This window comes from Lynx rufus, unplaced genomic scaffold (assembly GCF_022079265.1).
Source record: "Lynx rufus isolate CCGP_SWC_20201006 ecotype Redwood Valley unplaced genomic scaffold, mLynRuf1.p SCAF_7, whole genome shotgun sequence".
NCBI lineage: Eukaryota > Metazoa > Chordata > Mammalia > Carnivora > Felidae > Lynx > Lynx rufus.
This window is the reverse complement of record NW_025814889.1, coordinates 318,380-343,294: the sequence shown is the minus strand read 5'-3', so window position 1 is coordinate 343,294 and position 24,915 is coordinate 318,380. Positions and strand designations below refer to the sequence as shown.

The following is a 24,915-nucleotide window of genomic DNA, read 5'->3' as shown; positions in this document are numbered from 1 at the left end:
AATACCTAGTTACTTGATTCAAATGAGATATTTTGCACATTGTTTTTTTGAGAGAGAGTGCAAGTGGGGGAGGGCCAGAGGGGGAGCGAGAGAGAATCACAAGCAGGCTCTGTGCTCAATGCAGAGCCTGACGTGGGGCTTGATCCCATGAACTGTGAGATCATGACCTGAGCTGAAATAGTCAGGTGCTCAACTGACTGAGCCACCCAGGCACCCCTCCTTTTGCACATTTTAACCTTTATGTGTCTCTACTTGTATTTCTAGGTTCATTATAAATCTTGATATTTTCTTGAAACATTATCAAGATTTATCAGTTTTAAAGCTAAACAGCAAACTTCTGTTTATTTTCTAACTTTTAGATCCTAAAAAGATGCTACCCATGTGTATACAGAAAATTAGAAAAAGAAGTGTGGTATTTCCCTAAAGTGTGCCTCACTTAGCCCACATGGAAGATTCTTTAGTTACAGGGACAAAATCCATGTTCTTGGAAATATTTTATTTATTCAGTAGTCAACAGACCTTTATTACTGCACACTTCTCCAGGGGTAAGGCTATGCAGTGAACAGAAGGGAACCCTTGGGGAGCAGAGACTCTGATGCAGGAGGCCTGGTGTGGGTAGTCAGGTGGCCCTACTGTGCCGTCTTGGGGGGTAATGAGTACTTGCGTATTTGAGCTGCCAGGGGGATGTCTGCTCCAAGAACATTCCAGATGGAGGCAGAGACAAGTGTGAAAGCCCCCAGAAGGGGTGGGCTGGGTGCTGGATAAAGGGCCTGGGGCTGGCATGCAGTGAGCTGGAGTGGCAGGGGCCATGGAGAAGACGGGCTGAAGATGGAGTGAAAGCATTCCACCACATGCCTTCTGCGAAGAAAGACTTCCCCAAGCTTGTCATGCAGAATGGCATGGCCTGTCATTTCAGATTCCTGCACCATGAGCTTCTGTCTGCCTAGTGCACGTCTCAACTTGAGCCCAGGCCACCCCACCTCCCTTGTTTCTGCTCCCTGCCATCATCCGTGTTCTTGGAGACATTGTGGTCCCTTGTTAGCCACTTTCAAAACTGGAAAATCAGACCTGCGGAGAGAGGGGAGGGAAGGAATCAGTCGATGGCTGATACGTGTAAGGGAGGGGCATTCCAGAGACGGAGTTAATGATGTTGACGTCTCACAAACAGACAACCAGCACCCCTTGGCACGCTAAGAACACAGGACAGTGTGGCATTCAGATCTGCTTCGGGGATCCTTGGGACCCCAGACGTGTCTGGCTGCCTCTGGTGTGCGTGCACTTGAATGCCTCTCTGGTGATGGTGGCTTGTTTGCTCCTATGTGTTCAGACAAAACTGCTCTTTCAGACCCACAGATGACAGCAACCAGCCCCCGGGCCGGGGTGTCCTCTCCATGCATGGGCTTACCTACGGGGTCATCCGGGTGGACTCCGAAGAAAAGCTGTCTGTGCTCACCGTGCAGGATGTCGGCCTCGTGATGCCTGGCGGTGAGTGTGGACGCTGGGCTGCACACGTTGGGGGTGGGGGTCGAGTCAGGAGCCCCAGCCGTGTCCAGCGGGCTGCTTCCCACCGGGGACCACCGTGCCCCTCTGGCGCGAGGTCAGACGGAGCACTTAAATCCGGGCTTGTCACTGCTGCCTCTCCTGATGAAAGAACGTTCAGGAAGCTTCACGGGGCATCTCTGCCACCTCCCGGGCTGGGATCCCGGGGCCCTTTCCCCTAGGGGGCGCCGTGGGCCATGCCGTGCCCCTGCAGCCCATGGGGGGCTTCTCTCCCTGCAAGGGTCAAGTTCCCGCTGGCCATCCACCTTTTGGACAAAGCTGGGCACTGAGGCTGGTAGCAGATGGTATAAAAATCCAGGGACGGGGCTCCAGACGATGAGCAATGCTTGGTTCTAGCAGAAGAGCCCGTTTTTAAAAGTCAGGGAACCGTTCCCACAAATGCGCACACAAGGCCGTCAGGGCGCTGCACACGCTCCCTCCTGATGTGCCGGCCGGGGCTCCCGGATGACTGGAGGGGGAGCGCGGGGCTTGCAGGGAACAGAGGGGCCGTGTGCGGGGGGCCCTGGGCTCCTCCCAGGTGTCTCTTGGTCCAGATGGGAGAAGTCCGTCCCCTCAGTACGATTTGCACGTTAAAGTTCAAGCAGTCGGAATCTTGCACCATAGCTGTGTAAGTGGACGTTTTCCTGGAACATGAAAGCTCATGACTCACTTCAGGGAAGACCAGGACCGGCCTGGCCTCCCTTTTACCTTCACACTCCTGTTCCAAATGCGGTTTCTGCTCACTGTGCTCTCCCTGTGTTCAGTCATTTCTTCTGTCCCCCTGCCCTGCCCCTGTCTCCCTCTCTGCCCCCCCCGTCCCTCTCTGTCCCCGTCTCTCCCCACCCTGTCCCTCTGTCTCTGTCTCCTTGTTCCTCTGTCTCTCTCTCTCTCTATCTCCCTCCCTCCCTCCCTCTCTCTGTCCCTCCCCACCCTGTCCCTCTGTCTCTGTCTCCTTGTCCCTCTCTCTCTCTCCCCCTCCCTCCCTCCCTCCCTCCCTCCCTCTGTCCCTCCCCACCCTGTCCCTCTGTCTCTCCCTCCCTCCCTCCCTCCCTGTCTCTCTCTGTCCCTCCCCACCCTGTCCCTCTGTCTCTGTCTCCTTGTCCCTCTCTCTCTCTCTCTCCCCCTCCCTCCCTCCCTCCCTCCCTCTGTCCCTCCCCACCCTGTCCCTCTCTGTGTCTCCCTCTCCCTCCCTCCCTCCCCCCCTCCCCTCTCTAATATTACCTGTGTGTCCTGTTTTGCTTCTAGCCATCATGTGTTCAGTGAAGCCGGACGGCATTCCTCAGCTGTGTAGAACGGATGAAATCGGGGAGCTCTGCGTGTGCGCCATTGCCACGGGCACGTCCTATTACGGCCTCTCGGGCATGACCAAGAACACCTTCGAGGTAGGGTCATGGAGCTGAGCCCCAATGCCAGGTGCACAGACATGAAAGATAAGGTGGTAGTTTCTCAGCCAAATATACTCTTAGGAACTAAGATGGCTGCACTTCTTGCTGCCTTTTTTTAAAAATAATTTTCAAAGAATTTAGCTTATCAGCTTTTTTTCACCTCATAGTGTTGAAAAAGGGCAAGAACAGTTTCTTTAAAAAGGGCTTTTTGGGGGGCACCTGACTCAGTCAACCGGTTAAGCATTGACTTTGGCTCGGGTCATGATCTCGTGGTCTGTGAATTCCAGCCCCACATGAGGCTCTGTGCCGACAGCTCAGAGCCTGGAGCCTGCTTCGGATTCTGTGTCTCCCTCTCTCTCTGCCTCTCCCCTGCTCATGCTCACGCGTGCTCTCTCTCTCCCCCTCAAAAATAAACATTGAAAAAAAGTCCTTTTGTATGTCCTGCTGTTCTTACGTTAGCCTCTTGAGTAAGTGCTGCAGCTGATAGGCTGAGGAATGAGGGCTGAGCACACCTGTCACAGACCCGCCCCTCCCTTGTGGCCCACCCACTGAAGCCAGACTTGGCCAGGTGTGAGCAAATGCACACGTGAAGTAACTGTCTCCACGGCATGAGCGGGTGTGTATGCACACACGTGTGGCATATGCTGTGTGTGTGTGTTAGGTGTCCACACATACTTGTGTCTTGTTTGCACGCGTGGGTGGCTTGCTGTTAGTGCACTCCGTGCGTACGGACACGCACACTGGCCTTGTGGGCGGTTAAGCGGTAAACTCTGTGCCGCACCTCAGTTTCCCAGAATTGCTATCATTTGACCACGTGATACTTAACCTTACGAGGAGCACACTTTCGAATAAATTGTGCACGAGAAGATGTGGGTTGCTGGGGCACCTGGGTGGCTCAGTTGGTTGAGCATCTCTGACTTCAGCTCGGGTCATGATCTCATCATCCGTGAGTTCAAGCCCTGCGTGGGGCTCTGTGCTGACAGCTCAGAACCTGGAACCTGCTTCAGATTCTGTGTCTCCCTCTCTCTGTGTTCCTCCTCTGCTCACGCTCTGTCTCTGTCTCTCTCTCTCTCAAAAATAAATAAACATTTAAGAAAAGAAGAAGAAAATGCGGGTTGCTTAGGGGTTCGTTTCTTAGAGCATGATGCAATGAGGTGCTTTGTTGAATGTGGCTTCCAGATGCTAAAATGTCCCTGAAGCCCAGCTAGCCGGAGTCTGTAGAAAACCCCTCTCCTTTTTCCTGTGACTTACCTGCAGGGTCTGAGGAAACAGGTGCAGGCTTAGAACACTGTGATTTGCCCCGTTTGTATTTTCCCTTTTTGGTGTAGTCCTCATAAGGAAACATTAATGAGTAGGGATCACCTCACAACTTACGCACATTTTTGGTTTTCCATTCATCACTTTTACACTGTGGATTTAAAGCAGAATAATTAATTAGCATTTATTACACCGTCATCATGATCTTGGTATCGATTCTTAGGTGTGGATGCTGTGGAAGGAAACTGGTGGACAGCCTTGCATGTGGACCGTGGGGGATGAGCATTGGGGCGTAGGGGGGGCTTCTCCAGTGGGCTCCAGGGAGGAGGGTGGCGGTGGGCGCCCCTGGGCACTCACCACTCGTGTGTCTACAGGTGTTCCCCGTGACGAGCTCGGGGGCCCCTGTCAGCGAGTACCCCTTCGTAAGGACAGGCCTGCTGGGCTTCGTCGGCCCCGGGGGGCTCGTCTTCGTGGTGGGCAAGATGGACGGGCTCATGGTGGTCAGCGGGCGCAGACACAACGCGGACGACATCGTCGCCACAGCGCTGGCCGTGGAGCCCATGAAATTCGTCTACCGAGGAAGGTGGGTGTGCGTGTGCCCTCTGGGAATTCAGCCCTGGGTTGTCTGCAGACGACACTCGTTATATAAAATTGCACAAATTCCTTAGTTGTGGGAGTGAGTGACCTCTGACGTTCTGTCTAGTTCTGAATGCCCAATTTTATAGAAATTTCCTGAGCTCCATACATAATTTTCGTCACTTCTCCTCTGAGTCAAATAAAAATATCTGTTTGAAAGACTTGTGTTTTAAAGAAATACACAAAGGGAACAGCCAAAAATTCATGTTGGAGCAGATCATCTCCAAAGACCCCAAGGTAATAGTCGAGCAACAGTTGTGTGGGAGAATGGAGTCCTGTGGCCTCTTCTCCCTGATGATCTGGGCACAGTAAATACTAATTCACGGTGGCGGCTCCCCGGGTTTTGGCTCATGTGAAGGAAGTCACGAACTCCTGTAGAGCCTTACTGCCGCCCGGCACGCCAGTGAGAGTGGAAGTGACAGACACGTGGATGTAGCATTGCCCCGTTTAACTCACTGAGCCAGGGCAGCCTCTGTGTGATAGGGGGGACTCTGGGGGTCCGAGTCACGTGGTGCTGTGCTTCCCGAGAGAGAGGCAGAAACTCGTTCATCCCAGAGTTTCCCTTGATGTGGAGACTTACTTCACAGGTGCAACCCAAGATGTGGATTGTGCGCGGTTCTGACGTCCACAGCCCAGCACCTTCCGTCTGCCCTGAGAAGTGGGGCCTGTCCCCTCACGGGTTTGCTGGAGCAGAGGCCGGCGCTGTGCTCTCCTGGGCTCTGCCATCAGTAGCGGAATGAACGGTGCTTTGGGCGGCATCTACAGCACGTGCTCACCGCACCTGCTCCTTTCTGTCCTCGCAGGATAGCTGTGTTTTCCGTAACTGTCCTGCACGACGAGAGGATAGTGATTGTGGCCGAGCAGAGGCCAGACTCCACGGAGGAGGACAGCTTCCAGTGGATGAGCAGGGTGCTGCAGGTATAGCTCTGCTCCCGCCCCGGGGCCCCTCCCCTGCTTCCACGCCGGCTTCCCTTAACCCCCACCAACGGTGCTCCCGTGCTCCCCGGCCGTTGCCCCGTTGGATCAGAAATTGCATCGACCGGGAAATGTGTATTTCGTTTTTGGAAAATAACTGAACAGACCAAGATTAGGGGTCACAGGTCTGCAAAACTGGCTCCCACCATTCACGTGGGGATGTCACAAGTAATAGTTTTTGTTCTGATCTCCAGAGTGTATTTTTTTTCCTCAAAATTTCCCTTCTTAGTGCATGTGGTATTCCACAAATCCCACATAAAATTAGCCAGTTTGGCTGGACTTGGAGAGACACCCCTTCTCTTGGCATCTTCACCCCACTCGGATGGCGTGTGCTTGCTCATGTTACAGACGGGACTTTGCACCGTCTGAACATTTGCCTCGTGTCTGTGGCACCTGTTCTAACCCACTTCCTCCCTCATGACTTTCCAGGCAATCGACAGCATACATCAAGTTGGGGTTTATTGCCTGGCCTTGGTTCCAGCAAACACCCTCCCCAAAACCCCACTCGGTGGGATCCACTTGTCAGAAACGAAGCAGCTCTTCCTGGAGGGCTCACTCCACCCCTGCAACGTCCTGATGTGTCCCCATACCTGTGTCACAAACTTGCCTAAACCTCGACAGAAGCAGCCAGGTATGTCCCATGGCCTGGAGAGTTGTGTGGAATCTGGGTGGCTCTCTGGAACCAGGTGCTGTTGGTGCCCTGTGGACCAGGCCCCATGCCTGTAGGTGGTTCTTAACCCCACTCCTGTCCTGGTCTCCACACTCCCAGGGCATAAACCTGCCCCACTGGATGGTGGATGAGGGGCTCTCCTGGGACAGCATGGTTGGCTGGGAGCCCGGCACCCGGGGGCATGTTGGGAAGGAGCCCTATGTAGATCCCAGTGGAGTAGTTGACCCTCGGTCTGGCTGGGTGGCATTTTACCAGGCATGGAAGCTCTCAGTCACGGTTTCCTTCAGATGAGAATAATGCTTCCTTACCTGTCTCATGGGTTATTTAGGTGTCAAAGCCTAGTAAATGTGGGAAACTCTTGAAGCCTGTGCGGAAGTCTAGAAATTCATTTGTGACGTTGTAAGACTGAATGTGTGTCTAGCGCTTGGGGGTTTGGGGAACACGTACTTACCCTTTGTCTGACTTCGATGCCTAGCAACTAATCAGTTATGTTCTTTCATGCTGCATAGTCATCAGTGAGAGAAAATTTATCTCCAGACCGTGGGAGGTGAGGGCCCAGGTTTTCTGCTGGTGCAGTGACAGGAGGTCCCAGGGCGTCCAAGCAGGGAGGGGCCGGCGGTGGGGTCACACACTCGGGCTGTGCTGGCCCCACGGCCACTGTTTCAGCATGTTGTACTAATTAACGCGTCTCTTCTCATGGAGGCTTGCGTGGTAGGCACTCTTCTGTCCCCATTTCACAAATGAGGAGAATGGGTCACAGAGAGGCGGGGGGTTGATGGGGCCAGAGTGCGACAGAGGCAGACCCAGACCCGTTGACTGTTTGTTCCACCCAGTACAGCGTGGCTGCAGGGCAGAGCTGACGACGAGTCAGCCAGACACCGTTGGGTCACCTCTGGGCATAGCCCATCTGGTGGTAAATGTAGGGACTGAGGCCGACGCCCCGTAAGTGAGATCGGATGAGAGGGTGGGTGGGTGGTCCTCAGTAGGGTGAGGGGAGGACGCGGATGCTGCAGGAAGAAAGGGTTGCCCCACGCATACAGACAGACTTGAGTCCAGGTCTCGAGCCTGTGTCCCTTGTCCTTACCCCCTCCACGATGCACATGTGTTCGTGAGGACGTACACGTAGCCTTGCGGTTCTCTCCTCTGCGTGGGTTCTCTTGGAAAGTATGGAGTCGATGTCTGCTTTCTGGGCACCTTGGCTTTGCAGTTATCTCTGCTTTTTGGTTTTCTTCGGATTTCTGTGCTGTTTGTTGTTTTCTTACATTCTAGGTTCTAGATCCCCCGATACCTCCCTTCGTTTCTTTTTCCTCTCAGTCCTTGGCTTATACAACTGCAATAGCAAAACATAAAGTTACCACTGACGAAGTATCCATTTCTTTACATTTCGCGGGCACACTGGCTGCAAGCGACGAACCCCCCAGAACACAAAGCATTGCCTTTCTGTGGGGCGGCATATCAAAACGATGAAAAATCACCTCTTTATCTCCTATTGTCTCAGGGCATAAACAGCCGTGGGAAGGTCAGAGCAGTGGCTCCATGTGGGTGTGTTGGTGTCTGTGAATGGAATCGATCATGGTGGCAGGCTCCTTAGTGTGTCCTTGCACACATTCGGCAGTGACTGACTCCTCCCTGTCTCCTGCCCACCTCCGTTCACCATCAGACACCTCCACTGGGGGCCTGGCCACCAGTGGTCCCGGGTGCAGAGAAGCTCACGGCAGAATTCAGGACAGATACTCATGGTGGGGGTCATTTGCAAAGGCCTGATGTGCTTCCAGAACTACGGGGCTCAGTGCACCTGTCGGATGTCAAGGCAAAACCTGACTGAATGAAAAGGCCAAGGTGCTTTGCTCGAGAGCAGCGTCGGGGCACCTGAGGACAGCCTTCTTCCTCTGGGAAGAAAGGATGAGCTGGGAGGTTGGGGCTGTTTAGATATCACGGCTGCAGCATGGTGAATGAAGCTTTATGTGATTGATTATTGTAAGGAAATAATTTTTTTTTATTTTTTAATGTTTGTTTACTTATTTGTTTTTGAGAGAGTGAGAGCGCGCAGGGCAGGGGCAGAGAGAGAGGGGGAAATAGAGAATCCCAAGTAGGCTCTGCACTGTCAGCACAGAGCCCGACACAGTGCTCAATCCCATGACTTTGGGATCATGACCTGAGCCGAAATCAAGAGTCGGACGCTTAACTGACAGAGGCACCCAGGTGCCTCTGAATAAAAGCTGTTTTTAACAAATATTAATGACAGCATGAGGTACTGGTTCACTTCCCTACCTCAGCTAACGACCTATAACGTACCTCAGACAGGTGACATTTCCCTGAAGCCTCAGTTTCCATAAATGTAATGAGGGGATTGGATGTGGTGAGTTTTAAGTCTCCTTTGGAATAGACACTTACAGACTGTGAACAAGTACTTGCTGTGGCAAAAGCATTTAGTGAGGCCATTTTTCCATGAGGGTGTTGCTAGATGCTTGAAACAAAGCTCCTGAAACTTAGTTTGTAGATGATCTAGTTGCCTCTTTTAGCAGATGAATTCATATTTACTGAGCTAACAACGTGTGTGTGAGAGTATCTTAACGGAGCACAAAATGTTAAAAGCCCTTTTGGGGCGCCTGGGTGGCTCAGTCGGTTAAGCGGCCGACTTCGGCTCAGGTCATGATCTCTCGGTCCGTGAGTTCGAGCCCTGCGTCGGGCTCTGTGCTGTTTCAGATTCTGTGTCTCTCTCTGTCTGACCCTCCCCTGTTCATGCGCTGTCTCTCCCTGTCTCAAAAATAAATGAAACGTTAAAAAAAATTTAAAAAAAAGCCCTTTAACCCATTAGTTGGGGTACCAACAGTATTTAACAACTTGAAATACCGCTCCCAGTGTTAACAGTCCCTGGGACACAGTGTATCTGAGCAGCCAGAGGGCAGCAGGGGGAGCAGCCGCAGACAGCACTGCACCTGCTGGGGAGAAGGGGAGGAGTGCGGCCGGGCTGGCGGGTTCTGCACCCAGAGGACACAATATGTGCTGTGTCCCCTGCGTGACACAGTCGGGTAGTAATAGGAAGAGGACAACGCTGAGATAAAACTCCCGACCTGCCCATTTCTGCATCTGTAAGTGGGAGGGGAGGGAGAGAACGCAAATGTGAACTTCAGTACCTATTTCTGGGTCCATCTCAACCTTATATTTTCTTTTTTTTTAATTTTTACTTTATTTTACAGAGAAAGTGTAGGAGCAGGGGAAGGAGGGAGGGAGAGAGAGAGAGAGAATGAATGAATCCCAAGCAGGCTTCACACTCAGCGCAGAGCCTGATATGGGGCTCGAACCCACGACCCTGGGATCATGATCTGAGCTGAAATTAAGAGTCAGACGCTCAGTTGACTGAGCCACCCAGGCGCTCTTCAACCTTATGTTTTCAAATCATGAGGCGGGAAGTCTGTGAGGGTGTCTTGCACCACACCCACCTCATTTGGCAAGGGGGGGGAGACCCTTGGTTCTTGGGAGGGGGACAGATTTTGCAAATAAATGCCACAGGAAAGCACCTGTCTCCCAGCACCATTTGGAAAAAAATAATTAAGTCTACCTCGGGGGAGAAATATGTGAGGTCTGAGCTTCACATCCAGTAGAGACCAGCCCTTGGGAAGGAGGGACAAGCTGCCAGCACCTCAGAATAGTGCTTCTCCCACCCTAGTTTGAATTCTTAAAAAATTACGGAGAAGACTTCAAGCCAGTTTAGGCCAGATGGGCTTCTCAGACGAGCGTTCCTGCCCACCCCCGGGACCAAGGAGAACGTCAGGATGCTTTACCCACAGACGCCAAGTCAGGAAGCGGAGGGCCAGTCGGCTGGGCTCCGGGTTGAGCCTGTGCACCATCCACGCAGCAGCCACATTCGCTTCCCCGTACGCCAGGCTGCCTTGTCTTTTCATCTTATTAAATGTGGAAAGACCGCTCCTCTGTTGCAGTGTCTTTATTACCAGCTGAGAAAAATGCAGGCAGTCCCAATCTGCCACACCTGACCATTCAGACCTGCTGTAGCAGAGCATAGAAGGTGTATTCTGTGATTCCACAGAAACAGCGTCACGGCGCCTACAAATTGCCTACGATGAAGCCAGTGAGCAGGGGCCCAGAAATCTGTGTCATGGGCTATTTTCCCAATTTCAGTCCTGCTGGAAGTGCCTGCCTTCTCCCAAAACGTTGAATGTTTTACGGCAGCCCAACTCTGGATGGGCACGTGTCTGCAGAGAAGAATGTCACCTGGAGGCGTCAGCCCGTGCCCTGCCCATCTTCCCAGGGTGCCTGGGGGTCATCATCCCGGCAGCTGCTGGCCTCTACCCCTGAACCTAAGACTTTCTTACCTGCTGACACACGGCTCTCCATGTGCAATAACAGAAGGCAACATATGCCGTGATTCAGAAGCTTGTAAGGTGGCCTTTGGCAAAGGTGAAACAAGAATTTGATGCAGTAGTGACCTTCAACTTGTATTTTATTAAACCACGGACTAAACACACGTGGCTGACGTCTTTGTTATTTCCACTCCCTTCTTTAAGCTCCCTGCCTGACTCTTTGCCGCCGTTTGTGTCACACACATTCACAGCTGACCCTTCCCTGGTAGACGTGCATACGTGTATGTGATCAAAACAAAGTGAATGATTGTGTTTTGAGAAACCTGGGGGGTGCCCAGGATTTCCTGCAGCTAGACATTGTGAAAGAGTTTCTGCAGTTTTTTAGGAAACTTGTTTCTTTCATTGAAACAGAAGAGAAAGCTGTCAGACTAGATTGCATCTGGTTTTTTTCTTGTGAAATGTTTCATAAACAGTAAAAGGAGTGCTGGTGATTGAGTCTGTAATGGTGGTGTAAGAGGAACTTTGGCTCGACAGGAGCCTCTGGGCTTGGTCTCCCGTATCTCTGCGGGGCCGGCGAGAGCCCAGAGCTGTTCCGTCAGTAAGATAGGTGACTGTGCCCGTGCGGCGTTACCCCCTGCATTATAAAGGTATTTATAAAAAATGTGCAATAGTTTATGTCGGTGGTAGCTCAGTGACAAGCAGGGACACTGGGGAACACCACACAGGTGATCCCAGAGTCCTGACTGCTTAGCAGTGAGACACGTCACGGTTTACTGCCTTATCTTCAGCATTATTTCTCACAATCATCCAAGTGGACAGATCGCAGCATCCCACCAGCTGGCATTAGAGTAACAGCAGCGGGTTTGGGAGACGCCACCGGGATCTGGTGAAAACGTTGTTTTACCCTGTAATCGAGACTCGCTCGTGTCTGCCATCATTCTCATTGTTGGGACGCACTGGAAGCCCTGTTCTGATAAGATTTTCTCAGAGCTCGGCCTTTCAGAGGGTTTCCCCGGAGCCAGCTCTTTGCCGAGGTGGGCGGTCATGTTTTAAGTTGACTTGTTTCCTCACATTCTTTCCAGAAATTGGCCCTGCCTCTGTGATGGTGGGGAACCTGGTGTCTGGGAAGAGGATTGCACAGGCCAGCGGCAGAGACCTGGGCCAGATAGAGGACAATGATCAGGCCCGCAAGGTGAGAGGCGGATGGGGTTCCTCTCCGAGCCCTGTGCCGGCACACTGCTCCAGACGACACTGACGGCCAGCTCAGCGCCCACCCCTGAACTTGGGTGTCCTGCCCTCTCGGTCCTGCATGCACGTCCGTACGGTCTCACCACAAAGACGTGCGTGGTGGGGGTGCCGTGTTGTGGGACACTGCAGAGGGTCAAGGGGGTGGGAGGAGACACGGGCGCACGAGCTGAGGCCCGAGGCCCGCTCTGTCCTGGCATCCTGGGGCGCTCGTTCCTGATGAGCCTGCCAGCCCTGGCGTGACACCCAGACAGCCTCGCGGCAAAAGGCTTCGGCCCTTTAACTGGTGGAATTCAAGAGAACAGAAGTGAGAAACCCGGGTTGGCAAACTGGCGTCCTTAACGTGACCTCGGGGGCTAGAGGAGAAATCTGGGGCCACACCCAGCATACATGTCACATTTTGTCACGTGTACTGCAGTCCTCATTATCACCATGCAGACTTGAGGACTCTGATGATTCACCAAAAGGTGACCCCTGTCTGTATGAGCTACCAGGAAACATGACAAAGTCAACCGTTTAAAATATTGTCAGTTTGGAAACAAATAGAAATACGTTTATTGAAAGCACTTGGTTACCACGTTCAGACCTCAGAGTACATTTCTATTAAAAAAGGGGATTAAGGGATCTACCCAGGTGTTTCCTGTGATTAGACCTGAGGTGGGGCTGACCTTCCCTCTCCACACTGACTCGGTAGAGTACACGTGATCCGTGTGATTTGCAGTGCTGTTGGGAGACCTCAGGGAATGACCATTTGGAAACAACACGTGTGAGAGAGCCCAGTTCGAAAGCAGCATAGGTCTGATCTTGCCGTCACAGCCCCCAGAAATCACCGTCTTCTGGGAGGCCGGAAGGGATTTTCTGTGCTGGCTGCCCCTTGCATTCCGGGAATGCGCCTCCCAGCCTTCGGCAGGTTGTGGGGAGACGTCTCTGACCAGGCGCGGCGCCGGCCCCTGTGACTTGCGAATCCCAGCCAGACGTGGGAATCCAGGTCATGCAGGAAAAACCCTGTAAGTGCCGGATTCTTCTTCTGATTGTGACAGGGAGGCCCTCCTTCCTCCTTGGAAAAGCGATGCTTTAAGTCACCTGAAAGCACCGAAGCTAGCCTGATCTAGAGGTGTGAGTTTAAATCTGAACGCAGGGTGCCGGGATGGCCTGGGCCTAACGGCTGTGCTTTGTTCCAGTTCCTGTTTCTGTCGGAGGTCCTGCAGTGGAGGGCGCAGACCACCCCCGACCACGTCCTGTACACGCTGCTCAACTGTAGGGTGAGGCACGCTGAACTCAAATTTCCCGGTCGCTGTCCTGTGGCTTTGTCTTCTTCCCGCCGTAACCCTTTGACTTCAGTCCTATGTGATGTCCTTCATGTTATTTATCTGTGGCTATTTTGACAGATCTTTATGGATCATTTCAGCACTATCTTTTTTGCATTATTTCCCCCCCAAAATACAGGGAATGGGTCAGATCTGTGGCACGTTTTTGTCTCTTATTAGTGAACTACTCTCCTGTAAGTAAGAAGTTGTGCTTTCATTATAGACTTCAGTCCTTGGGAACGAAAGTCTTTTCTATTTTCCAAGTGTAATTAAGGTTTGTGTTGACATCTCGCTTTGGAAAAGCAAGCTCTTCCGGTATTGTTTCATAGGAGGACTTCAGAATAAGAGCTTAGATATACTAGCAAGTAGTATTTTTTTTTTAATTTTTTTTTTCAACGTTTATTTTTGGGACAGAGAGAGACAGAGCATGAACGGGGGAGGGGCAGAGAGAGAGGGAGACACAGAATCGGAAACAGGCTCCAGGCTCCGAGCCATCAGCCCAGAGCCCGACGCGGGGCTCGAACTCACGGACCGCGAGATCGTGACCTGGCTGAAGTCGGACGCTTAACCGACTGCGCCACCCAGGCGCCCCACTAGCAAGTAGTATTAACAGTAAAATTAGATGCGAAAGCCTTCATATACTTAACTTTTATTTTTCTGCTGTGGAAATAAAGTCTGAGAAATAGAAATAGGTCTCTTGACAAGTATGGGTATATACAGTTGTCAGAAATTATGGCTATTCAGAGTTGCAAAATACCAAAATCTTAATGTGCAGAGGTACCTCTTGCCATTTAAAGTAATAGATCAGAGACCAGTAAAAGGCAATGCCAATCACGTAACTGGGTTTCTCATTTGGATACCCAGTCATCAGGCCGGCGTCCATGTGATGTGGCTCCTGGAAATGACCACGGAGGCTCTGATGACCTTGAGTTGCCATGTGGGCTGAGGTGACCCGGTGGGTCATTTATTCTTGTGTCCGTTCAAGACTGTCCCCCAGGAAGAGTCTTAGAAAGTGCTCCTGCTTCCCTGTCCTCTGTCAGGGCCTAGTGGACCCCATTCCCTGGATTGACTCTTCTGCACTCCCAGGTGTGCTGCAGTAGGAAGCATAGTGCCTGGGCTCCTGAGGGTCTGTTCAGTTACTCAAGGCCCTGAAACGTGTCCACCCTGCTTTTCTCCTCTCTTTCCTCCATTGGCTCCTCCCTCAGCTTTCCTGACAGTGTTGCCCAGCGGACAGTCTTCGGCTCTGTGATGCCGTCCTGATTTCTCCTTAATCTTTTGTGCTGACTTTCTCCACCCTCTACACATAGCATTCATTTGTCCTGGGGACTGTTCCTCCTCCGTGGTCTCTCAGTGGCCCTCCAGAGTGATGACTGTCACCTGTCCTGGGAAGGACCTCTCAGGTCCCTTCAGCTACAGTTTCCCCAGCTGCTGCGGCGGTGCCGACACGCTGGGTATGGTGTGTCCTCCGTAAGCGCTAAGCTGCGCAAAAGTAAGGGACAGGTCCATGTCACCTTTTCGACCCTCCCCAGTGTGGCCCCCATGGTCTCTCCCGTTTGCAGTGGGGGTGGAGTCTGCCTGGACCCCTTGGAGGCACAAATAGGCAGCCTAAGGAGGAGGAGACCACCCTGCAACACACACGCAGACTCAGAGATGATCCGGGCGTGTTCACAGATGACCCACCCCCACAGGGGAGGAAGACAGAGCTGTTCTAACCCCATAGAATGACAGGAGTGGCAGCATGGGGGCAGAGCCCTCAGATGGTCGACTGGGGTGACACCGGGTCACTGGACTCCTCGCCAGCTGATCTGGTCTGGGTGATGGCGCTCCCATCCCTGACCCCATGGTCATGGTCATCTGCTGTAGCTAGACCCTGGATCGTTTGGGAAAATGAGTCACTCGAAAAAGGGCTTTGTTAGAAACAGAAAAGTGGACAGGGTGGGGAGGAGATCACAGCCATGAGTGAATCCACTTTGGGTCAGCACAGAGAGAGGTGGCTCACTGGTGGCTTTCCTTTGGACATGGCTCTGGACGTGCAGGCAGCTGCCCTCTGAGCCAGTCTAAGGGTCGGACCTGCCCCCCCACCCCCGGCCCCACGTAGAACTTACAACAAATGCTCAGCCCTGGCTGAAGGTCGTAATCACCATGTTTATGGTGGTGGTTTGTAATTTCCACGTCAGTCGCCCTTCCTATCCCGTGGAAGCATAGTGCAAGCCACACACGCCGTTTCACGTTTTCTAAAAGCAGTATTTTAAAAAGATGGAAACCGGCGAGGTTAAATGCTGATGATGTCTAACTTCACTCCGTGTATCCACACCATTGTCTTCCCAGCATGTGGCTCACCACGTTTTCAGGCTCGCCTCCATCCTGCGTGGCACATTCTGTGGATTGTGAATTTGGCGACTTGACAAGGCTCGTAGAAGCCGGTGAACCATTTGGCACCTGCGAGAGCAGCTTTCTTGTTGCAAACAGTGTCCACTCGTACGCTCTTCACCACGGCCAGAGCTGTCGATAGAGCACAAGCTGTTATGTCAGATTTATAGTAGGACATGGGGACATAATTCATTGCAAATCATGGAAAACTTACATTTTGGAGCTTGTTTCCATACAAAAGACCATCTGCTACTCCTTTTCACAAACGTCAGCCAACTCTTTGTAACTTTTTGTTTGTTTGTTTATAACAGTTCCTTCAAATTTTCAAATATAAATCACATTTGGCTTGTTCTTAATTCCTTAGTATTTTTTTCATTTGTTATTTAACCTAATACAAAACTTTAAAGTGGTGCCAAAATTCACAGTCCCTAACACTGAAATCTGCTGACTTTAGAACAGGGGTTGGATTCTGTCACGATTGCACCCAAAACTTATTTTTGGAAAAGTCAGCCCTGATTTCTCCAGTGAGGTGGTTTCACTAGAACTTTCTTTCTCTGGAAACGTCACCCTTTCCTGTGGATGGGGATGGGGTGGCCAGGCAGCCGTTGACCAGGGCTACTGGGCTGCCACTTCTTGGACTGCTCGCCCGTGACTGCTCCTGTTCTGCAGAGCCGGCACCGGGGCCATTTCCCCAGAGGTGGGGGTTGTGCTGAAGCTCCCACAGGGAATCTGGGGCTGGGTGCGGCCTGTGCCCTTGTGGGCTCGTGAGAGGTGGGGTATGGACGTGTTCAACCCTGCATGTGGGGGAGGGGGGTTGAGAGAGGCTCTGGACTGCCTGGGAACCAGCGCTCCTGGCCCCAGCGTGGCACCTTCTGGGGGCTTGAGGACAGTGTGGATCTCCAGGTTCCCTATCGCTGACTCTGGAACTGGACGCCCCCCGCCCATGGTTACCACCTGTGGCGGGGGCTTGTCTGTTCACCGCCGTAAACCCAAAGAACTACAGACGGTGTTGTGAAAGCTGTTTCAGAGATCAGTAGGGCTGAAGGACAGCATGCCAATTAAATTTCACCTTTTTTAAGTATGTCAGTGGGAATTTTCACAGACTAGGGCCAAAACATCTTTTCAGATATGCTTAGGCTAATGGTTCTGAGCCACTGATACCTGGCAATCTCTTAGGTTTTGTCTCGTGATGGAAAAGTTGATTATTGATAGGGGATCGGCATCGGATCTCCGAAACTCAGGAGGTCGGCTCCAGAATCTGAACAGCCCAGAACGGGAATATTTGCTACTTAAGACAAGCAGACCATACCGGCGGCCAGAGGGTGGGGACAGAAAGGAGGGCCGAGCTCAGTGGTAACGTACAGATGAGCCCTCTGTGCTGGCCCTGCCCACCGTGGCACACCTCCACCCACCGGCATCGTGGCTGTGCCTGTCTGACGGCCAGGAAGGTAGCGCTGGCTGTCCTCCCGGACAGCTGGTGCGTGAGTGTCTCGGCCGGCAGGATGGACTCCCCCCCCCCCCCCCGCCAGTCTGGGGATCAAGGTGGTCCTGGGCCTCCCCATCAGCTGTACCATCTCACTTTGAAATGTTCAAAGGACTCTTGGCTCAGTGAGTGTGTTCGTTTCAGTTCCTTTGGACAGGTGCGGTCTCCAGGAGTGTGTTCGTTTCAGTTCCTTTGGACAGGTGCTTGGGAGCGCCTGGTTTTGGGGGCACCGAGCTCTCACGATTGGGCCGCGTCTTGCACCCCAGCCTCCCGGGTCTGTCTGGTTACCCAGCTTTGCCACGTTCCGCCGTGGCTCTCTCACCTCACGCGTGTCTCCGTTTTCTCATTTTTTAACCTTCCTCGGAAGGAAGACCAGGAAAATGTGCGACGAGAAGGCTCAATTCAGAGCATCATCACTGACCTGTCCCCACAGAAACTGGTCCCAGCCGGTGGGAAAGGGCAGGAGCCCCTGCAGTCCCAGGTGCTGCTTGTGGGTCAGGTCATGAAGGGGAATGAGTTGCTTCCTGGACCTGCACATAACAACCAGTTATCTTGTGGATGGTTTTGGCAAGCATCAACACCGGTGTTTGTAATCCTGATCATAAAAGGTGGTCCCACACACCCCACCCAGAGCAGGTGTTTCCAACAAACAGGCCATTTTGACAGGAATTCTAACGTGTTTTCCCAGCACCTCCAGTCGCTAGGCCACCACTGCCTGTTTTTAAGGGACCCCAAGGGCCCGGTCACTTCTGTCCACGCAGTGTGACCCCCTTCTACACTAGCACCGCTCCCTGCCCTTCCCTTTGGACTTTTCTCTCCACACATGACCTTTGGGTCCAGGACGCCTACCGCACCCGCAGGGTCCCCGAAAATCACCCGTGTCTTGCTGTTCCTCCTGCTGCTGCTGGCTCGCTCTATCTGTGGGAGCAAACGCTGTCGTCGCAGATTCCGTGGCGTGGAGTCTTCCTGGCCCGAGACACAGAGGGCGGCCTGCCCTTCACCCTGTCAATTGCTTTCATATAGGGTTTCATCATGAAGAGCAGGGTTTAGATTTTATTTATTTTCCTCAACTGTTTACTTTGAAATAATTGGAGATTAGTAAGAAGTTGCAACAACAGTGCTTTTAATGTATTTTTCAATCCAAATGTGTTTTCCACTTGTTTCTGTGTGTGTGATGTTCTACATAAAATGAATTTGACGAGTTCGTTTTTCACTTTACTGATTTTTTTGGTTTGTTGCTTTGTTCATTTGTTTTTTTGACCTCGACTTTTAACGTGGTGTTTCTTAAAAACGTGTTCAAGTTGTTTTATTTTTCCTGCCGGGTCACCACTGACTCTTCCTGCCCTCGGCAATTATACCGAAGTCCCAGAATTACCAGGTTGACTTTTTTTTTTTTTATTTTTTGGTACGTTTAGCTATTCTTTAAGTGAAGTAATTATTCTTGAAAACATCTTTTGTTGACACAAGTACATCTAGATGTCTCTTTGGCGCTGCCCTTCTTGGCCAGTGGGAAGGAGAGGGAAGGGACCACTGGTAGGGGTCTTTGGGGGATGACCAAAGCGTGCCAAAACCGACTGTGGATGGCCGCACAGTTCTGGGGACACACTAGTGCCCGTTGAAGTGTGCCTTTGAAATAAGGCGCCTGGCTGGTACCTGCAGTACATCTCAGTAAAGCTGTTACGTTAAAAAAATCCCACCTGCTCGTTCTTGCGCCCCTCAGGGTGCCATCGCAAGCTCGCTGACGTGTGTGCAGCTGCATAAGCGCGCCGAGAAGATCGCCGTGATGCTGCTGGAGAGAGGGCATCTGCAGGACGGGGACCACGTGGCTCTCGTCTACCCACCAGGTGAGAAGGCAGTTCCCCAGCCGCGTGCGGGGCACCTTGTCGCCCACGCCCTAGCTGACAGCCGGCATCGCGCTCTGTGTGGCTCCCTAGGTCTAGTTGCGGCCTCTCGCGGGGCGGTGCTGCATGCTGGGTGCCTCCTGAGGTCATGCACGGGGCGAAAGTTCGCAAAGACATTTGTGTCCAAGTTTGTTTTGTTCGATGTCTGAGGTAGTTCATTTAAGCAACAATAATTAAATCCTTCAGTAAACTGGTGACGACAGAGGTGAGTAATTCCTTAGAGAAATGACAGAAATCAGCCACCTGGGCCGCTTGGGCATCTCGTGCCGAAAGGACAGGCGGCGGGAATTGACAGCACAGACAAGAGTCCGTTCCCGTCGCAGCCCCAGGCTGGCACCTCTGCACCGGGGACTGTCACCTGAGCACTTACGCATTCCTCCTGTCTAGGAATAGACCTGATTGCAGCTTTTTACGGCTGCCTGTATGCGGGCTGCGTGCCCATAACCGTCCGCCCCCCGCACCCGCAGAACATCGCCACCACGCTGCCCACCGTGAAGATGATCGTGGAGGTAACCACACCTGGAAGCACTAGGGCTCCCCCGACTCCCCACCCACTGGGGTTCTCCTCCTCCTCCTCCACCCACTCCCTGGGCTCTCCTCCTTCCCCCTGGGGTTCTCCTGCTCCCCCCACCGGGGCTCTCCTCCTCTTCCCTAGGGCTCTCCTCCTCCTTTCCCCTGGGGCTCTACTCCTACCCCCCCCACCCCCGGGGTTCTCCTCCTCCCCCCACCCCGGGGCTCTCCTGCTCGTCCTCCTCCTGCTCCCCCCGGGGTTCTCCTTCCAGGGTTCTAGTCCTCCCCCCTCCTCCCCCAGGGCCCTTCCTCCCACCTGTGCCCTGGTCCAAGCGTAGGTCTTCCAGATGGCAGAACCAAGGCAGGGCTAGCTCTGGGGCTGGTGGGGAGGATGCGGCCTCTACCGTCTAGTTCTGGAAATGGGATTTCATGATTTCACTCACTTGTGGCATTAGGGGCTGGGGTGGCTTCCCTCATGCATTAGAGTCGCAGGGCCCTCAAGAAAGTGACCTTTCTCACGGACGTCTGTAAAGACAGTGGGAGTTTTTGCACCAGACTGATGAAGTCATGTATTTTTCTGAAGTTCTCTGCTGAAGATTTAGAAGTGTCCCATTCCTTTTTGAAAGCGCAGATTTATTTTGACTTTTCTTATGCTTGGGGAAGTTGAAGAGGATTAGGAAAAGGTTTTCCCCTTGGAGGAGAAACCACGAGGGACAGCTTAGTCTGGGGATAGCACACGCGAATTCTTTTTGTGGGTGTGTGGGAGTACTGTCCAGGCCACTTCTCTGTTCAGAAAGTCGTGGCCACGTCTGTGGAGACACATGGTGGTTTTTGTAGATCAGAGCTGACAGGGTGGTTGGTTGGGACACTCCTTTCTGAGCACGCTCATAACCGTGGCTACTCCTCAGCTCCAGGAATCTCCAGGGGCCTCCGTGTCTGAGCTCTGGGTCCGCGGTCGCATCCTGGCCGTCATGCTGGCTCCATGGGAGGCGGCCCGGCCCGCTGTGAAAGCCGCTGGCCTCGGGGTGTGTGGTGAGCAGCTGGCCGTGCGCGACCGCTCACCTCCTTCCTCCACAACTTGTTCTCTCGCCTCAGGTGAGTCGCTCTGCCTGCTTGATGACAACACAGCTGATCTGTAAGTTGTTGCGGTCCCGGGAGGCAGCTGCGGCCGTAGACGTCAGGGCGTGGCCCCCCATACTGGACACAGGTCAGTCCTCAAACCAGCCAGACACCTGTACCTGCTTGTCTGCTTTGCCGTTGGCTCAGACATGCTAATGGCTTTGTTTTGCTCCAGACGATTTGCCAAAGAAACGGCCTGCCCAGATCTACAAACCTTCCAACCCAGACACGCTAGCTTATCTTGACTTCAGTGTGTCCACAACGGGGATGCTGGCTGGAGTGAAGGTTAGTGACACGGTCTGCACGGTGGCACACGTGAGGGGTGTGTGCTTGCGCTTCACTGAGGCCTTAAGATGCACGGTCACTTCCACGGTTACCTAGGTCAGCCGACTCTTTCCGAATGTCCCAACTATCTCTGTGTGTGTGTAAACACAGCCTCACCAGCCCCTAATAAACACTGCATGTGTTTCTTCCTTGCTGGCTTTCGAATCCCAGTGTTCTGTTGTGAAACTGTGTGCACTGGGATTTCTTGCTTTTTTGCTGTGGATTCTGTTATTGTGTGCTGGAGGACGGCTCATGCTGTGACCCGTGTTCCTGTTAAAGCATGCAACTAGAGTGGACCCCTGAGCAACTCGGGGGGTTAGGAGCGCCAACCCCCTGCACAATTGAAAATCCACGTATAACTTGTGACTCCTCCTGATAGCCTGCTGTTGACTGGAAAGCTTACCAGTGACCTAAACAGTCGATTGAAACCTATCTTGTGTGTTATATAACATATCATGTGATGTTAGGCGTGTTACGTGCAAGTGTGTGTATCACATGCACATAGTACGTGGTATGTAGCGTAATATGTACTGCATTCTTAAGTAAAGTAGTAAGCCAAAGAAAACCGATTAGGAGAAACATAAACGATTACAGTCCTGCACTATAAAAAGTCTGTAAGTGGGCTGGGGCACACAGACCCGTGTTGTTCATGGGTTCATTGTGCTATGCACGTCACCTCATGAGGACCCTCACAGCTCTGGCAGTGTCCTTGCCAAGGTACTGGTACATCCTCAGTAGCCTCAGGAACTCCTTTGCCCACCTCTGGGGGTCTGACCACTCAGTTTGTGTCATTTACTGCATTGAGTTCTCTTTCTCTACCCTTTTCCCAATTTTTTTTATTGTGGTTGTACATACATGACATAAGTTTACCACAATAACGCACCCAAGTGTGTGGTTCAGTGACGTTGAATATTCTTACACTGCCATGCAGCCGTCCCTCCCTGCCATCCATCCCCATGACTCATCTTATCTTCTAAAACTAAAGCTCGCTACCTATTAATAACTCCCCATCCCCTCTCACTCCCACCCCCATCTCTGGGATTTTGATGGCTCTGGGGACCCCATAGAAGTGGAGTCATGTGCACTGTCCTCTTGTGACTGGCTCATTTCACTCACCGTAATGTCCTGGAGGTTCATTCGTGTTGCCGAGGGCATCAGAATTTCTTTCTGAGGCTAAGTTAATATTCTGTTGAAGTGTGTACCACATTTAACCTGTCCGTCGATCCCTCAACGAACACTAGGGTTGTCTCCCAAGTTTTAGCTCTTGTAAGCATTGCTGCTGTGAACACAGACATACGAACATCTCTTCAGGTCTTCTGGGTATATACGGAGAAGTGGAATTTTGGGGTCGGGCGGTAGTTTCCGTCTTTAACCTGGGAGGGAGTTGCCATACTGTTGCCCACTGTTGTTCCTAATGATTAGTGATGTTAAGCATTTTTTTCATGCAGTTATTGGCTGTTTGTAAGTCTTCTTTGGAGACATGTCTATTCATGTCCTTTGAATCAAATGGCTTGGTTTTTTGTTGTTGAGTCTTATAGGTTCTTGGTATATTCTGTATATTAATTTTCTCCTCTTCTTTGGATTGCCTTCTTACTCTGTGGATGGTGTCTTTCGATGCACAAAATCTTTAAATTTTCATACAGTCCAATTCTGTGTCGTTTTTGGCCTGTGCCTTTGGTCACATCCAAGAAATCATTGCCAAATCCAGTGTCATGAAGCCTTTGTCCTTTGTTTTGTTCCAAGAGTTTTATTGTCTTAGGTCTTACATTTCTGTCTTTGATCCAATTTGAGCTAACTTTTCTGTGTGGTGTGAGGTAAGGGTCCAACCTCGTTCTTTTGCATTTGGAGATGCCATTTTCTTAGCACTTTGTTGAAAAGACTGTTGTTTCCCCAACTGAATAGTCTTGGCACTCTGGTCAAAAATCAGTTGGCCAATATGTGCAAGGGTTTATTTCTAGGCTCTCTGTTCTGTTGATCTGTATGTCTGTTTTTATGCCAGTACTGCACTGCTTTGACTACTGTATATTTGTAGTAAGTTTTTAAATCAGGATGGGGGAGTCCTCTAACTGTGTTTATTTTCAAGATTGTTTTGGCTATTCAGATTTCTTTGAGATTCTGTATGAATTCTATGCATTTTCTACTTACACAAAAAAGTCATTGAGATTTTAATAGAGATTGCACTGAGTCTGTACTGTTTTGGGTAGTATTGACATCTGTGAATATGGTGTGTGTTTCCATTTATGTGTGTCTTTATTTTTTAGCAATATTTTATAGTCTTAATTGTACAAGTCTTTCACCTCCTTGGCTAATTCCTCAGCATTTTATTCTTTGATGCTATCATAAATGGAATTGTTTTAATTTCCTCTTCAGATTTTTCACTTAATGTATAGAAATGCAAATGATTTCTGCATGTTGACTTTTTATCTTGCTACTTTAGTGAATTTACAATTTTTAACAATTTTTTGTGTACGATGTTTAGTGTTTTTTACATACAAGTTCATTTAATCCATGAAGAGATCATTTTATTTCTGCCTTTCTAATCTGAATGCCTTTTATTTTTTTTTCTTACCTAATCGCTTGGGCTAGAACTTCTAGTACTATGCATAGAAAGAGTGAAAACAGGCATCCTTGCCTTATTGCTGATCATAGAGGTAAAGTGTTGAGTCTTTCATGGCTGAGTATGATGTTTACTGTGTTCTTTATATATGGCTTTTATTCTGTTGGAGCCCGTTTTTTCTACTCCTAGTTTATTGAGTGTTTTTACCATAAAAAGATGTTGAATTTTGTCAGATTTTTTTTTTGCATCAATTGAGATATCATGTGTTTTTCCCCCTCGTTCTTTGAATATGATATATTACATTGATTTTTTTTAAGATTTTATTTTTAAGTAATCTCTATACCCACTGTGGGATTTAACTTTATGGCCCCAAAATCAAGAGTCACATGCTCCTCTGACTGAGTCAGTGAGGTGCCCCCATTGATTGAGTTTTCATTTGTAGAGCCTACAATCCCTTACAGAAATAAATCCCACTGATGTATAAGCTTTTTAATGTGCTACCGAATTGGGTAAGTGCTTTGTTGAGGATTTTGGCATCAGTGTTCCACAGAGATACTGGTCTATAGTTTTCTGTTTTTATAGTGTTTTGTCTGGCTTTGGTATCAGAGTTTTACTAATCTCATAGAATGAGTTAAGAAGTGTTCCCTTCTCGGGGGCGCCTGGGCAGCTCTATCGGATAAATGTCGGACTTCGGCTCAGGTCATGATCTCATGGTTCATGGGTTCGAGCCCCACATCAGCCCCTCTTTCTTTTCCTCCCTTGTTTGTGTGCACATTGTCTCTATCTTAAAAATAAGTAAGTAAACTTAAAAAAAATAGTGTTCCTTTCTCTTTAATTTTTTGGAAACGTTTGAGAAGGACCAGTATTAGTTCATCTTTAAATGTTTGGTAGATTTTAGCAATGAAGTCATCAGGTACAGGGCTTTTCTTTGCTGGAAAATCTTCTTTACTGATTTGATCTTGCTTTACTGCTTTTGGTCTATTCAGATTTTTTATTCTTTATGATTTAGTCTTGGTAGGTTTTGTGTTCCTTTTTTAAAATTTTTTTAAACTTTATTTTTGAGAGACAGAGACAGCACGAGCAGGAGAGGGGCAGAGAGAGAGGGAGACACAGAATCCGAAGCAGGCTCCAGGCTCTGAGCCGTCAGCACAGAGCCCAGTGTGGGGCTTGAAACCACAAACCTGAGATCAGGACCTGAGCCAAAGTCTGACGCTTAACCAACTGAGCCACCCAGGCACCCCAGTTTTGTCTTTCTTCTTGATAATTTGGGTTTCAATTTCCATGAAATGGAATTTCTTCATTTCATATAGTTTGT

The 24,915-nt window shown here is 50.8% G+C and overlaps 1 protein-coding gene across 1 annotated transcript in view; it reads left to right on the top strand.

The window, feature by feature from the left end:
* DIP2C (disco interacting protein 2 homolog C) overlaps positions 1-24,915 on the top strand; it is a 156,955-nt gene that overhangs the window by 65,678 nt on the left and 66,362 nt on the right. The window contains exons 14-24 of the mRNA XM_047066628.1: positions 1,346-1,485; positions 2,785-2,921; positions 4,556-4,764; positions 5,621-5,735; positions 6,222-6,423; positions 11,867-11,976; positions 13,211-13,291; positions 18,910-19,033; positions 19,478-19,599; positions 20,696-20,807; positions 20,895-21,004. Coding sequence (XP_046922584.1) covers positions 1,346-1,485; positions 2,785-2,921; positions 4,556-4,764; positions 5,621-5,735; positions 6,222-6,423; positions 11,867-11,976; positions 13,211-13,291; positions 18,910-19,033; positions 19,478-19,599; positions 20,696-20,807; positions 20,895-21,004 — 1,462 coding nt within the window. The remainder of the gene's footprint in view (positions 1-1,345; positions 1,486-2,784; positions 2,922-4,555; positions 4,765-5,620; positions 5,736-6,221; positions 6,424-11,866; positions 11,977-13,210; positions 13,292-18,909; positions 19,034-19,477; positions 19,600-20,695; positions 20,808-20,894; positions 21,005-24,915) is intronic.